At 52.2% G+C, this 14,633-nt stretch overlaps 5 protein-coding genes across 5 annotated transcripts; 3 read left to right on the forward strand and 2 right to left on the reverse strand.

Annotated features, from left to right (window-relative positions):
- Positions 1-3,217: 3,217 nt before the first annotated feature.
- On the forward strand, positions 3,218-4,593 carry NGA_0179801 (uncharacterized protein). Its single transcript, XM_005854208.1, has 3 exons — positions 3,218-3,399; positions 3,475-3,660; positions 3,823-4,593. The coding sequence occupies exon 3, from the start codon at positions 3,823-3,825 to the stop codon at positions 4,381-4,383; it is 561 nt and encodes a 186-aa protein (XP_005854270.1). The 5' UTR covers positions 3,218-3,399; positions 3,475-3,660; the 3' UTR covers positions 4,384-4,593.
- Positions 4,594-6,352: 1,759 nt separating this feature from the next.
- NGA_0182520 (uncharacterized protein) lies at positions 6,353-7,740 on the reverse strand (the record flags this gene model as incomplete). Its single annotated transcript, XM_005854211.1, has 3 exons — positions 6,353-6,512; positions 6,941-7,204; positions 7,403-7,740. Coding segments are annotated over 3 exons (762 nt in total), but the record flags the coding sequence as incomplete, so codon positions are not given.
- A 425-nt stretch (positions 7,741-8,165) lies between these two features.
- On the forward strand, positions 8,166-10,306 carry STK3 (serine/threonine kinase 3; the record flags this gene model as incomplete). The annotated part of the gene is made up of 2 exons (XM_005854207.1): positions 8,166-8,261; positions 8,366-10,306. Exon 2 carries the CDS (start codon positions 8,366-8,368, stop codon positions 10,304-10,306), a length of 1,941 nt encoding a protein of 646 aa, XP_005854269.1. The 5' UTR covers positions 8,166-8,261.
- A 460-nt stretch (positions 10,307-10,766) lies between these two features.
- On the forward strand, positions 10,767-11,825 carry NGA_0179901 (nuclear receptor 2c2-associated protein; the record flags this gene model as incomplete). The annotated part of the gene is made up of 3 exons (XM_005854209.1): positions 10,767-10,828; positions 10,946-11,036; positions 11,238-11,825. The coding sequence occupies exons 1-3, from the start codon at positions 10,782-10,784 to the stop codon at positions 11,823-11,825; spliced, it is 726 nt and encodes a 241-aa protein (XP_005854271.1). The 5' UTR covers positions 10,767-10,781.
- Positions 11,826-12,628: 803 nt separating this feature from the next.
- On the reverse strand, positions 12,629-14,080 carry NGA_0180001 (gcn5-related n-acetyltransferase; the record flags this gene model as incomplete). The annotated part of the gene is made up of 1 exon (XM_005854210.1): positions 12,629-14,080. One exon carries the CDS (start codon positions 14,078-14,080, stop codon positions 12,629-12,631), a length of 1,452 nt encoding a protein of 483 aa, XP_005854272.1.
- Between the last annotated feature and the right edge of the window lie 553 nt (positions 14,081-14,633).

Consider the following 14,633-nt stretch of genomic DNA (forward strand, 5'->3'; position numbering starts at 1 on the left):
GGCTGCAATTTCAAGTTGATTGTCGACTTTCCACGAAAAGTGGAGCTCCTCCGACTTGAATGACTCCCGATCAGTCAAGAGGATTGAAGCCACTGGAACCATAGGCGCTCTTATGTCGGAAAGAGTAGTTGTGTACCACGAGCGGGACCCTCGAATGTTGTCGATGTTACTCAACGCAGCAAGAATGAAACCAGCAAAAAGCACGACACAGCAGTTGACAGATCGAAACAATGTTATGCTCCAGGTCGAGCGCATGACTAGTGGATCCTCTTGACTGGCGCACATTATACTTTCCCTGCTTCTTTTCATGGCACTGTTGCCCTGTGGGATGAAGAAACGGTCAAATAACTTCTTTAGGTGACGACGGCGCTTATGACACACAAGCATTGCTTCGGATGGCTTCAACCATGCAACTTCACATACAACACAATGTTGATGAGGACTTGGCAGGATGTGGATCGTACTGACAATACCTTTACTATGTATGAAAAACCTCAGCACAAAAAACCCGAGAACCGTTACCTGCGCCGAGTTAAGTCACCTTGTTTCATCGCCTGCCTCCACGAACGAGCCAAAAAATCGAAGCGGGCTAAGCACACGATACACAAAACTGAAAATAATTCGATGTCTCCAAAGTGATTTTGGCAGTGAAAGAGAAGTGGTGCTCGGAAATGCTCCTTTTGACCTTCGTCTTAATTCTTTGACCTCCCACAAAGATGTGGCTTCGGCAGAGACAGGCGCCGTTAAAGCGCTAGCTGCCGTTCGCCATTGCCGTTAAAAAGCCTTCGCCGTCTTCCTACTTTTATTGAAAATAACAACCAGATTTTTCTATATTTAACGTTCCGCCGTCGTGCTGAGGTATTAACTTAGCCTTTTGCGACTCGTCCCTTTGGCATCTCAACTACTGCGACTAGAATGTATACAGCCAACAAATTCAAGATATGGACATCGCTGCTGAAGGCTTGCGGTAGGTGGTTGATAGAAGCATTGGAATGAAGGAGCAAGGAGAAGTAACGTTTCCTTTGGATTTCCTGCATCACAATTCTACAACTTTGAACCATCCTTTTTTGGATAAATAAAATTCTAGACGGTCAAAGCAGGGTTTGTTTATATCTGTAGCATTTTCTGTGGCGACATTGGTGGCATTTGCATTGATAGCCGCCTTCCAAGAGAGTCAAGGACGACACACCAACTTTCGAAATGACCGCTCTTCTCATGATGGGCAAGGCGCGTGCTACGACCCATACATTATACCGTTATGGCCACATAATGGCACAAAAGTTCAAAACCCTCAAACGCGCTTCCTCACAGCGTACGTTCCTCAAGGTAGGCATGCAAGCATTCTGTTTTGAAAGTACCGCGTTATTAATAGGTTGCCTTTTCTTCGACCGCCAGCAAACCAGTCTTGTGGGGCATCAGCCGTGATTGCTCCGGGTGGAGCATATTGGGACACAGCGAGAGACGTTGAGGGGACACCATATGCCAAGTGGCTATGTGCGCAAGGCGTGGCATCTTATGTTCTACAGTACGGGTGTGCCAGCTCGGGGTACGTCAAAAAACTCAGCATTTTATAACTCCTAAATCTGCTTCTTAACATTATTGTCTCCTTCGATATGCATCTAGTTTTCACGCCCCAGTGCCCGAAGACGACGCTCGTCGCGCCCTGCGTGTCGTCCGAAGTCAGCTGCCAGTTTCCGCTCGTGATACCCACAAGGTAATCACCTCGTGTCCCCATGCTTTCGAGAGCGGAAGGCGTTTTTCCTGATCCCCCGCTTTGCCAACAATAGATCGGAGTGATAGGCAGTTCTGCCGGCGGACACTTGATGGCAACACTGATGGCGTATAACGACGAAGGGAACGCGCACGCAACAAATACTATTGAGCAACAGAGGTAGGACCCATGGGGCGATCTTAAAAGTTATCCAGCGCTCAACAACGAATCCCCCCCACAGAAGTCGCCCTGATTTTGGTGTCCTTGTATATCCCGTCATTTCCATGGAGGACGGCCTGACTCACGACCCCTCAAAGACCAACCTTTTCGGGCACAACCTGACCTCGCAAAAACGCCAAAGATTTGTGGAGTATTTTTCTATCGAGAAGCACGTGAATCATCTGTTCCCGCCAGTATTCATGTTCCACACCAAAGACGACGCGGTTGTCAGCGTGGAAAATACCTATCGAATGGTCGATGCACTTGAGAAGGCAAAGGTATCTAAAGAGCAAAAGGGAGGGCTGTGATATGTAAGTATTTCATTTATTTTTTCTTTTCCTGGCGCCTTATCGATTTCAATGCAGGTTGAGCATAAAGCGATGATCTCTGAACACGGCCGGCACGGTCAAGGCTTGGGTGACGGAAGTTTGGTGACCTATGATGGTAAACTGATCAATAATCATCCATGGACACAAAAGTGTATGGAGTATTTGATCGACTTGGGAATGATAGGAAGGACAAACAAAGTGAGGGAAACATGAAATACTGACTGAATCTTTTCCAACACGCACTGATGTAAGAGGCGAGTAAACTATGTCGCTGAGTGCAACTTTTTCATGCAAATAAAATGCTAAGTGCGCCAGTCCTGCGGAGAGCAGGGGAAAGACAAGCTAAGAAGCTAAACACGCCTCTGTCAATCAGACCTGACCCACAAAATGTATCATTTTGATAAAATGGGCAATGTTTGGCTCTCACACGCGTGTCTTACGTTTTCTGATATCGGTTTGAACAGGTAAGTGGGGTTTTGAGGGGTTGTATGACAAATAAAGGAGCTTTTAGGGAGGAATGGAACAATGAAGGGGAGGAGGTTGCCGAACTTAAAGCGAACGGCCGGGTCAGACCAAGAGCCACAAAATAAGCGGCCCTGGCCGGCGATTCTAATTGGTTACACAAGTAAGAATGTTCAGTTCGGTGAATAAGAAGTAAAATCAATCGAAAAATCTACCCGGAATTTATTTTGATGCGGATGGTGCGCAACTTTTAGCTGCCCGATTATCAACCCGATCAGTACAAGAGGCGAGGGCAGTGCTAATTGAGATATCTCTCTTAAGATCCAGTTCGTTTTTATCATTCATGCATGACACGGGTCTGTATCACCCTCGGACACCTGGCCATTTGCGTAGCCATTACTGGTCCTGGGTCGAGACAGCCAACGAGGGGTCACATGTTATTTATTGCCGAGCGACATCCATAAATTCTTGCGAATACATACATTTCATACATGTGATAGCGTGACGGTGACTCCATGCCGCCGCCGCGGGGTTTCCTATCCTTCGTGGCGGTCGCGTTGGTCCTGATTATGTCGCCCATGTTATTTATGAGGAATCCTGCTGAAACGTATATGAACCTTTTGGGAACGCGAGGCTTACGGCGGGAGGCGAAGATGTCAATACCTTGGGTGATTGAAGGTAGGTCGAGACTCTATGGGCTGGTAAGACGTGCATCCATCGCAAGAGCTTTTACATGCGACCCCAATTTCCCAGGAGAACCAAGGGAGCCAGCGCATGTGCGGGTGGTGATACGGACTCACGCACGGGAACAACTCCAGTTGCGATCTTTAATTTACGGGTTGCGCGCGCAAAGCGAGGGACAAGCCGGTTTTAAGGCAGATTTTGTGCTGGTCCCAACGGAATCAGCTTCGTTGCAAACGTATCAACGACTGTGTAACGGTGCGAGCTACTAGTGTTTGTATGCACCCTTTGACTACCACTGAGCGTTTCATGTTAAGTCTCAGCCTTATGATTTTGGGTGTTTTAATCCGCAAATGCACATCTTTCCCCTGGCAATGTCGGCTCATGGATAGACTTTTTCTTATTTTTGCATGCGCAGAGATGAATGTGGGTTTTGATGACCTCTACCTGGTGGAGCTTCCAGACACATTTTACGAAGATGTCAAACTCAGAGATAGCCGCTTGACCTGCACCGACGCAGTCCGAACACGATACGTGCAAGAGTTCAACGCGGATGAGGTCCACCGATACTGCGATTTCGACCACTACGTGTACTATGCTGCCACGGACAAGGCTCTCGCGACGTTTGTGCTGCCTTGCAGAAGCTGTACGCATGTTCTGGTTACGAATGGGGACAACGGTTACGCCCCTTCCTTTTTGCAGGAGACGGTACGGCAGTCGGCTGACCTGGCCATCGTGGGGTTTACACACCGGAATCAAGCCCAGACCCCGGTCCTGGGAGTCGGAGGTTTGGATTTGGGTGCTGTTTTGATGCGTGTAGGGGTATTGGACCACGGAAGGAGACTTTTCTTGAGCTCTTTGCCTGTCGATGCTGGGCCGAAGGAGGTGCACGATGCAGACTATTGGATGGTGGTCAACGCCTTGGAGCGGGGCTTGAGCTTTGCCGTGTGCAAAAACCAGCTCCTCATGTATCACAACTGACTGATGCTCGAGCCGCGATTGGGAAGAATTACAACACCGTCGAGACTTCCTGTAAGCCAGGTTATTGTGGCGGATTAATTCTCTCCGGAGTTCTAGGGAGGAATCTAAAGCAATTTTGTATCCAATTGTATAGTTTCATTTTGGAGCCACGGATCCTCGTGTATCCCTTGACAAGTGTTTGTTCTGAGAAAACTGACACGTCCCCAAAATCGACGCGATTTGCTCGATATGAATTCTCTACCTGAGTTGTCGAGCAATGTATAACATGCAAGTTAAGGTTAATAAATATTTAAATTCTGATTTTTCAGCAGACTGAATTCAGATCTTGGGATTCATCGCTTGAATTCCTAATTTTTTAATGCCGTGTGTATTTTGTCGTGGTGGACTGAAATGGATACGTTGTTCTGGTACTCCTTTTGACCTTCTCCCGCTAACATTCCCATATCGCGATATGCAAAACTTTATATAGCATAAAGATTAGAAAAGGTAATAATCATGTATCGCGATATGCAAATTTACGATACCCGGAAGGTTCCTGAATGTTTACCCGCACCATGCATGAGTTAACTGATTATGTCTCCCCTTCTCCTACAAATGAAGGACTGCGTTTAATCACAATGGAGTGATACGGCGGTTTGCACGTTTCCGGTACCCGGCCGATGATTGTGTTCGTCAGGAAAAGGAAACGGCTGTGCAGCTCCTAAAAGTGCGTCACATTTTACTCCCCTTTGCGCGGCAGCCACATAATGAGTCGGCGCTTCGTTCCCGTGCGGGAAACGTACGCATCGGGTCGTGGACCATGGAAAATATCCCGTCTCATTTTCTCAAGCATTGCCAGTTCTCCTGAAAAACTCTCAACCTCCCCCCCGCGCCGACGAGGGAGACGGAGACAACCTGAGTGCGATGGAGGTCCTCTGAACGAAGCTCTGGTCGCGACTTTCCCAGGTGGATGGTCAGATGTCCGGGAGGAGATCAAAAAGCATGCGGAAAGCTTGGGGTTCGCCCGTGCACGAGTGACCACGCCGGAGCCGTCGAGTCGCTTTGAGCAATACAAAGCCTGGATCGAGGAAGGAAAGCATGGAGAAATGGGTTATTTGGCTCGGGAGGACCGTTTGGCTCGACGCGCTGATTTGGATCTGATTTTACCAGGATTGCAAGCCGTCATTTGTACAATGACGCTGTATTGGCCCGGCAAGAAAGGCTTTCCTCCGGCATCGTCCATGCACGCCGCGCCTTCCTCCACTACATTGGGCCCGTCACCCGTCCGCCCGGGTCACACTGCCTCTAAGAAGCGTGGGGTCATCAGTTGCTACTCGTGGGGCGAGGACTACCACAACATTATCACCCCTCGTCTGAAGGCGCTGGCTGAATGGATGCATACTCGTTACGGGGGCCGTGGGCGATGGTACGTGGACACTGGCCCGTTAATGGAACGGGATCTGGGGGAGCGTGCAGGTTTAGGCTTTGTGGGAAAGAACACGTTGTTGATCAACGAGCACCTTGGGAGCGGAACGTTTCTCGCTGAGCTCTTAACAACGCTGCCGCTACCGCCCGAAACTCCCCGAAAAAAGTCGGGGGGATGCGGAAAATGCCGACGCTGCATCTCCGCCTGTCCCACGCAAGCCATTCATAAAGATGGGTACTCTATCGATGCGAGGCGGTGCATCTCGTACCTGACGATCGAGAACAAAGGGAGTATCCCCATCGAGTTGCGGCCCTCCATGAAGAATTTAGTGTACGGTTGTGATATTTGTCAGCAAGTCTGCCCTTGGAACCGGTGGTCTTGGCCGGACAACCAACCCAAAACACTTTTCAGTCCCTCCGCCCCGTCTTCTCCCTCCACCCCTCCTTTCCTCCCTCCTTCCGCGTCCTCCCTGGAACTCAGCACCCCGGTATTGGCGGACTTGTTGCGAGCCTTAAAGTCTGACGCGGGTTTTATGAAATGGTTTACAGGGTCACCTATCACACGGATTGGGAGGGCCAGAATGCTGCGGAATGTGGCGGTGGCGGCGGGTAACAGTGGGGAAGGCGGAGGAAGAGAGGGGGAGGAAGGGGAGGACGGGGAAGAATTGCTGGCGGTGTTGAGGGAGGTGTGGGAGGAGGAAAACGATGAGATGGTGAAGGAGCATCTGTCCTGGGCGATTCAACGTTTGGAAGGGGAGGTTGAGAGCGAGGAGGCAGTTAGGGAAGCGGGGCGGTGAACGAGTCTGTTCCACCGCCTGGTGCCAAGAAAGGGAGGACAACCGTGGGAAAAGACACGTGGACAGTAGGGATTGGCTAGAGTCCACATTGTAAATTGCGCAAAAAGCACATGAAAACTGGGGGGAGCGAAGGAAGCAATTGCTTGCTACGGGGTAGTTGTGGAGTGGCAAAGAGACGTCATCTTGCCTGCCTTTAAACCGTGGTATGGGGTTCTCGACTCATGTATTGGCTTTTTTTTGGCAGGACATCATCCTCGTGTCCGCCCGCTGCCTCTCCCTTGGTTTCTCATACCAGTACCCCCTTGCCTCCTCCTTTCCCGCCTTACCTTGTCCAGAAATACACAAATCCCGCATACAGTGCAAAGAAAAGAGGATTATACACGGAGGCGGGCACGAGGATCACCACCTGAAAGAGGACACCGTAACTGAGCATGCAGACGAGCACTAGGGCTGTGGCTTGATAGATTGGCCACACGGCGATCGTCAAAGAGACGAGGGTCACCAGTAGGGAGACGAGGAGAGCATGGGTGACCCGCCGTGCCTCAGGGTAGTCTACCTGCTTACCCAGCACAGCCCCCACGTACACGTCGAGGTAAGCCCACAGGAGGACAAAAATGGAACTGAAACATGTACCAGATTGAAGATGGGGGGTGGTTGCTAGAAAGGTCAGAATGTTCGGAGACGCTTAAGATTATAGAACCTCCCCAACGGATGGTCTCCTTCCTTCCTGAAAAATGTTTCAAGACTTCAAGTATCTCTCCTCCACATACTCTATAATTTGTGCTTGTGCTAGAAATCTTCATGTTTTCCATTCTCACCTTGCCGCGACGCTGACAGCGAGAGCCGCGCCTCCCACTTTCTTGTTCCAGAGCAAATTTTCAACAAATTTTGCCTCTTTAAGTCCATAGACAGATACAGCAAGGACCAGCAAAGCCTTGAAATTCCGTCTCAAGGGACTGTCAAGCTCATAATCCAATCCCTGTACCGTTGATTCCCCATGGAGTGGTCGCTGCTCCTCCTGTTGGGATGTTGTCCTGTCTTCACGAGACCGACGCCGAGCCGCCTCGACGCCCGCAGACATGGCCTTCTCACCCAGTCGAGCTGCCAAAAATGTAGTTCTATACGCCCTGTAATGAATTACATGCAATGATTCCATGTTGAGGCGTCACAGTCCGTACAATTTTTTGATAATGGCCAAAATGCCATCGGGGGCAGGGGAGAAGACAAACCGAACGAAGCCTCCCCTGGTTTTCGGGCGAGTAAAGCATGTGTCGGGATGTCGTGACCGACACGGCCGCGAAAAATAGATGAATGAGGCTCTGGAAACAACATCCAATCCTCCATGTGAGCCTCTTTATCCCTGTGCCTCCGAGGTTCATGCTGTTGTCATACTGCGGGATTTCCTGCATGTCATGCAACCGCATGTCTCGGGCCTTCCCTCTCGTCCTCCCTTCCTTGAAGTGGGTGTGGGCCGCTAGATCCTCGCAAACAAATTAAAGTAATGTAAAAGTTACACGGAGTCACGCCGCTGGCACCCTCTGACCAATCTCTCATCGTTCCAAAATGACAATGCATCTTTTTCAGGCTGGTTTCAAGGCTCTAACCTGGAAAGGCAAGGGCAGAAGAAGCGTTGGGCCGGGGGCCCATTTCGGCTGAGAAGTCAAGGCCATTACTATTGTAAGTCGCACTCTTCACGCGTTGCCATTCGCAGGTACCTTCTCTCACCCTCTCTTTCTTATGTAGGGTGCTGCTAACTTCAAGATTCACTAGCAAGCGTCGACATGGACGAGCACAACATAATTTTCTCTCAGCAGGATCCTAATGAGGTGTACGAACTGGTCGACTTGCTCGGAGAAGGTTCGTATGGCGCCGTCTATCGTGCACAGTACAAGGCAGACCCATCAAAGCCTCCCGTTGCCGTCAAAATTATCCCCGCGGAGGAAGATCTTTCCAGCTTGAAACGCGAAATCGCCATCCTAAATCAGTGCAAGAGCGAGTACGTGGTTGAGTTCAAGGACTGTTTCTTCGTGGACGCCGAGATTTGGATCATCATGGAGTTTTGCATGGGAGGATCTGTAGCCGACATGCTGGATGCTACCCAGCGCACGTTGTCGGAGCCCCAGATCCGTTCCATCTGCGCCTGTGCTGCCCTGGGTCTTGCCTACCTGCACGACAACCACAACATCCACCGAGACTTGAAAGCAGGCAACATCTTGCTCTCCATGAACGGAAAAGCCAAGCTTGCCGATTTCGGAGTCTCCGCGACCCTGAACCACAGCATGAGCAAACGGAAGACCGTCATCGGGACCCCGTATTGGATGGCCCCGGAAGTAATCCAAGAAATTTCCTACGACGGGAAAGCGGATGTCTGGTCCCTGGGGATCACGGCCATTGAAATGGCGGAAGGAATGCCACCGCACTTCAACGTGCATCCCATGCGGGCAATTTTCCTGATTCCGTCCAAGCCTCCCCCCCAACTCGCCCAGCGTTCTACCTCGGGCCAGTCCCCTTGGTCCCAGGAGTTCCATGACTTCCTCTCCGTTTGCCTTGTCAAGGATCCGAACCAGCGGGCCAATGCGGCCGCCCTCCTGACCCACCCTTTCTTGAAGGCCGACGTGGACTTCCTCCGCGCCCGCCCCGCCCAGGGTCTGGCCCCCATTGCGGACCTGGTGGGCTCTACCTTGGAAATTCTGGCGTCCTACCGTCGGAGCAGCATTGCCGCAGCTCCGACACCAATGGAAGAGCAGTTTGCCCGGACTCGCCCATTGGAGGAGGATGGGGAGGAGGAAAACGGAGGTACGGGGAAGGAGCATGGGAGCCGCGGTACATCCGGGTCGGTTGGCAGGTTGCGGGACGGCGGGGCGGGAGAGAATACGTTGGTCCGTGGCCCCATGATGGGCCGGCGCTTCAGTCATCGACAGAGCAGCGGCAGTGGCAGCAGCCATGCAGGGGGTAGGAGGATGCTCGAGGAGGGTCAGCCAGGGATAGAGGGGCGGAATCGGGACAACTGTGAGACACTGGTGGCCCGGACAAAGGTAGATGTGGAGGAGAAAGACGTCAAGGACGAGGATTGGGAGCAATTGCGCCTGTGGGACAGGCGGCAGCACCAAGGCGTAGTGCAGGAGCAGGAGGACCAGCACGGGAAAGCACGTTCGTCCATGGATATTTCCTGCACGGGAACTGTGGTGCGACATCGACCTTCCCCAGGGGCCGCCGGTCTGCGTAGAGGCAAGGAAGCAGAGGGAGGAGAAGATGCCACGTTGATGGTGGCGTCTGGCGCAGGCAGTCCCCGAGACATGCAAGGCCGTGGGGGACATCATGCCCCGGAGGCCAATTCTGGGTTGCAGTCCGCCATGCGGTATTTGCAAGGTCTGTCGTTGAGTCGAAGAAGCGGACGGTCGGCTACGCGCGAGAGGGAGAGTGCCTCTACCTCTGAGGAAAAGGGGTTGACCTCGGGGCAGGAGAGAGGCAGCAGAGCCACGGCCGATCAGAGAAAATCTACCAGCGAGACTTCCTTTCTCCGGAAAAGTGCGGTACCTAACAATGGCAATTCGAATTATCACGACTGTAAAATGCGTGACGTGGCTGAGATGACTCGTGAAGAGTTGCAAGCCATGATCCGAGCCCTTGAGAGTCAGTACGACATGGATGCCACGGCTTTGGAGGAGGCTTACACATATCAGAAAAAGTATCTTGAAGACGCCTTACGACGGTGTAGATGACTTGGTACGAAAGAATTTGTAAGAGGACCCCCGTGTAAAATGTAATACGACATCAACTAAGTTGGAAAATGTGTTTTCATGCTGATCGACGAGCCTCTGAGGTATCCTATTAAAAAGTGTACCTGAGGCATGGACGATGGAAATTTAAAAAAAATTGTTCGAGAAAAGCTAGCGACGTGACGTTTATTTCCCGTGATAATGAATTACTTCTGTGACCATGTCATATGAAAGTCGCTTTTGGCAGCCAAGGCGCAGGGAGTGGGGAGGTTAAACCTTCGATTTCGAGGGTTTGTTCACGAAAGAGGGCATGCACAGCTTTTATTGCGTAAGACGGAGGTAAAATGGTATGAGATACCTGACAAATTTCAATGTCGCATGCCATAGAGTTCACAGGATTTGACTTCTACGTCTCTGCCACACACACCCCGTACAGGAAGGAGTTTATCGGGTCGGATGATTTGAGCCGCCAGAAGTGATGGCATTTACAGACTTAAGTGCGCCATCCACGAAAACCAAAGTCAAGTAAGTTACTCAACGAGGTTTTTGTTGAGACTGTTAGACATCATTTCTTGATTTCCTCGTTCTTCATTTTACTGTAGCTTTTCCTCTTTACTCACACGAACAAAAACTTGATATTAGAGTTTCATCAGTCTTGCATCGCAACGTGAGGGAGTTTGGTGCAGCACATATGTTCGATGGTAGCTCGGATAGTTGCTGGAATTCAGATCAGGTCCGTGGCGGTATCAGCATCGAGTATTTAAGTGACTATTTGATAAGTTCGCAAGGGGGCCATACTATTACCTTCCAAGGCCCCTACACAGAGGCGCTCCCTCTCCGGATGGGTTTGGGACTTCAGAAATATAATCAATTTTGCATTTAGGAGGCGTTTGAACACAAAAGTTGCATCCTCATTTCCTTTCCCATTTGACAGGGAACACCACAATGGATTGTGCTTCGTTTCCTGCGACCAGTCCTTGTATGCCGGTTGCTGCTCATGTTTCAAGGCGGTTTCGCCGGCAAAGAAATGCAAGTGAGAGTCACATTTCATACTCCACCCCTCTCTCGCGCCCCTCTTCCCGCCTCCTCTCCCATTGCGCCTTCCGCTGACGCGGCCGCGACTCCCTGTGAACACGAGCACACCAGTCCACCGCCGTCAAAGCCCCGGACGTCGGTGGTAAACGGGAAGGATTCCTCCACAACCCTACAGATGAAAAGTCGCCCCATGCTGGTGGGGACGTTTTACCCCGATGACGACAACAAATCACAGTCCTTTGAACTGACCGCGGCCATCAGGGCAGCTGCACAAGAACGAGAAGCATCGGTGCGAGGGGCAGAACGTGACGAAGATATCAGGACATATCATCATGACAGAGGCCCCGAAGAAGGCGAGGAAGGGTTTGACTGTATGTGTAAGGTGGTGGAAATGAAGCTGACTTTTAACGGCAGCTCGGACTTTTACGGTCGCGTGACGCTCTATCGCTTGGCTGTCTGGGGCCTTGAGGAGGACCAAGCGACGTAGCATGAAAGCAAAAATTTGATTGAAATGATTGGGATGGCTTGGACTTGGCGTACTCTCCTCGCCTCCCCTCGAGCGACATAATTAGAGAGGATGGTGAAGGAAAGTGTACACTGTCGGCGATAATAAGATATCAACTGAGAAACCCGCCTCTTATTCACAATTCGTCATCATTATGCTTTCTTATCCCTTCCAATGGTGTGCACAAAATGCACATTACCTGTCCTTTTGCCCTGTCATCGCCATGCTCAGGCGTCCTGTCCGCACGCCGGTATCAGGACCATCTACACGCGCAAGCCACGCTCCCACGACCCCACACGCATCCTCTATATAGAGATTCATTCAGCTTTCCGCGATGTGCCCACAAGACTGGCACTTGCTCGACCTCAGGCTTCTTCCTGGCCCTTTACCCTGACGGCCACTTTACATATATACAGTGACACAAACATCATACATTTCCCATGGGCCTCCCACACGTTATCACTATTCACCCTCTTCGAGCCTCCCGTGGGGCCATTCGAACCTCGTGGAAGGGCGATATGGGACCCCCCCCATGGGAATCATTCAAATTCCACAGAGTACGAAGTACCCTTTGGTCAAACACCCTCTCCCTTTCCGTCACCCACGTGCTCCTAATGAGCACCGCTATTCAACCGCTATGGCGGACTGCATTTTTCCTCTGCGCCATATCTCCTGCACACGCCTCGTATCATCGCTTCCTAGGATGGTCGAGGCGGGAATGCCATATCTCCTACACACGCCTCGTATCATCGCTTCCTAGGATGGTCGAGGCTCCCGCCTGACCCTTACATCCGCCTCGATCCTTTCAATGTCCGCGTCCCCTCGGCTGCATCCCTCCCATTACCGTCTCCGACCAAACACTTACCGCGATCCTCCCACACTACATTTTCTCGCCCGGGATTTCCCCATGCACACGGCTGCTCTTTCCAAGCCTCCCTCGGTCCGGCACACCAGCGACCCTCCTCCGCAGCCTGCGGGGCTCTTCGGCTTTCTCTCCCCTGCATCTCCGCCCCCCCGTCCCCCTTGCCATCCACTTCCCGCCCCATCCCGGGGCCGTCCCCACCCCCTGCCCAATGGAGACGCAATGGGTCCTGTCCATCCAAGGACGCGGGGCCACGCGTGGCTTGTCCCACAGGCCAGGCGCCTCCTAAGGCCCTCCGTGGAGGCAAACGCCGGTAGGCGAACGAGTATTGTCGGGCAGCATACGCACCCTTGTACAAGCCGATCTTTGAAGCAAAGGCTTCCGCCTGCGGGGAGAAGGGAACGACCAGATACCCGGATTTTTGGTAGAGTCGTTGGGCCGATGAGTTGTAGGCATCGACGTACAGACAAATGTAATTGATGCCCCGGCCGCGGGCGTATTCCTCCACGGCAGTTAAGAGGGCGGCGGCCACCCCTTGCCGACGGAAGGCATCCACCACCATCATCCCCGTCACGTAGAGCTTCGATTGTTTCCTCTCGTGCGCTGGGGACGGTATGCCAGTCCCTTTGTTCTCGGGCGGGGTGTCAAGGAACGAGGTGCGCGCCAGGAGCACCGACGGCTGAGAGCTTGAACAGGAAGCTTTGCCAACACTGCTGCCCCTCGCATCCGGGATACCAGCCCAGAATCCAGCACCACCCCTGTCCCATCCCCCCTGTAACCTCCATCCGTACGCTCCTTCCTCCCCTCCCTCCCCATCCTCCTCCTCGTCCTCGACCTGCGCCAGGCAGGGAGAGAAGCCCACCTCGTGGAACTCATGCGTGCTGGCCTCTACCGAAGCCACCAATACTGGCTGCGCGTCCGGATGGCGGACATCCCTGGCTGTGACCACAAATATCACAGAGCCCTTTGACTGCCGGGCAATCAAATTCTGCAAGGACTCGGCTTTCCATCCGGCAGACATGTCCGGGACGGGTGGTGCTGTGCCCCCTCTTCCTTTCGTTTCTCTTCCTTCCACCTCTGAAGGGCCCGAGAGACCTGTGTGGTTCGGAATGGACGCACTTCCCGCGGTAGATGCTTCTTTCCCAGGACCAAATACCTCCATTCGCATGTCGACCACTAGATTTAATTCCTGAAGATTGGCAGGCCGCACTTCAAGGCGCACATAAGGGCTGCGGAGGTCGAAAGATGAGGGCGAATGATGCGACAAATAAGTCAACGTGTCGGCTACGGGGACGTGCTCTTTGTGGGAGTCAGAGGAGGGTCGGATCGCGGGGGCAGCGGCAGTTTCGCTAGGTGAGCGGTAGGCAGCGGCCATGCCTGGACCTCTTCGAAGAGATGGCGCTGTCACTAATGCTTGCACGCTTCTCGTTACTAACAGGCATGGTAGGAGAGAGACGATAATTGATTGTAGTCTTCTTGACCGGCTTGAAATGTAGCAGCGTAATGACATCGTCTGCAGGGGGGAAAGCAGAACAATCCGCAGATCGAAAACGCGAAATGCTGTGTCGGGAAAAGGTAGAAAAGGCAAGAGGTGGGGGGGGTGAGCACACAGCACACCTCAAAAAGCATAACATCTCAAAAATCTGCCTGTAACTTCGTGTATGCCAGGGTTCTGTGTTTGGTGTAATTGACTGTTGAAGTGCTGCTTGAAATGCAAGGAAAACGCTGGAGAAGCTCGCGAAGAGAGCAGATGGTCCCAAGCTCAAATATTATTCCCCCAAAATTCAGCCCGGTCCCGGAGAGGTGTTCCCCATGACTCCACCGGATGGAACACCAGTAGCTGTGTACACACGGTACAGCGTGTCGAATTCTGGGGAGGGCACGCACGACACTTTCGGGCCTGACTTAGGAGGGCATCTGGTTGCCTG

Source organism: Nannochloropsis gaditana (genome assembly GCF_000240725.1).
Source record: "Nannochloropsis gaditana CCMP526 unplaced genomic scaffold scaffold584, whole genome shotgun sequence".
NCBI classification, from domain to species: Eukaryota; class Eustigmatophyceae; order Eustigmatales; family Monodopsidaceae; genus Microchloropsis; species Microchloropsis gaditana.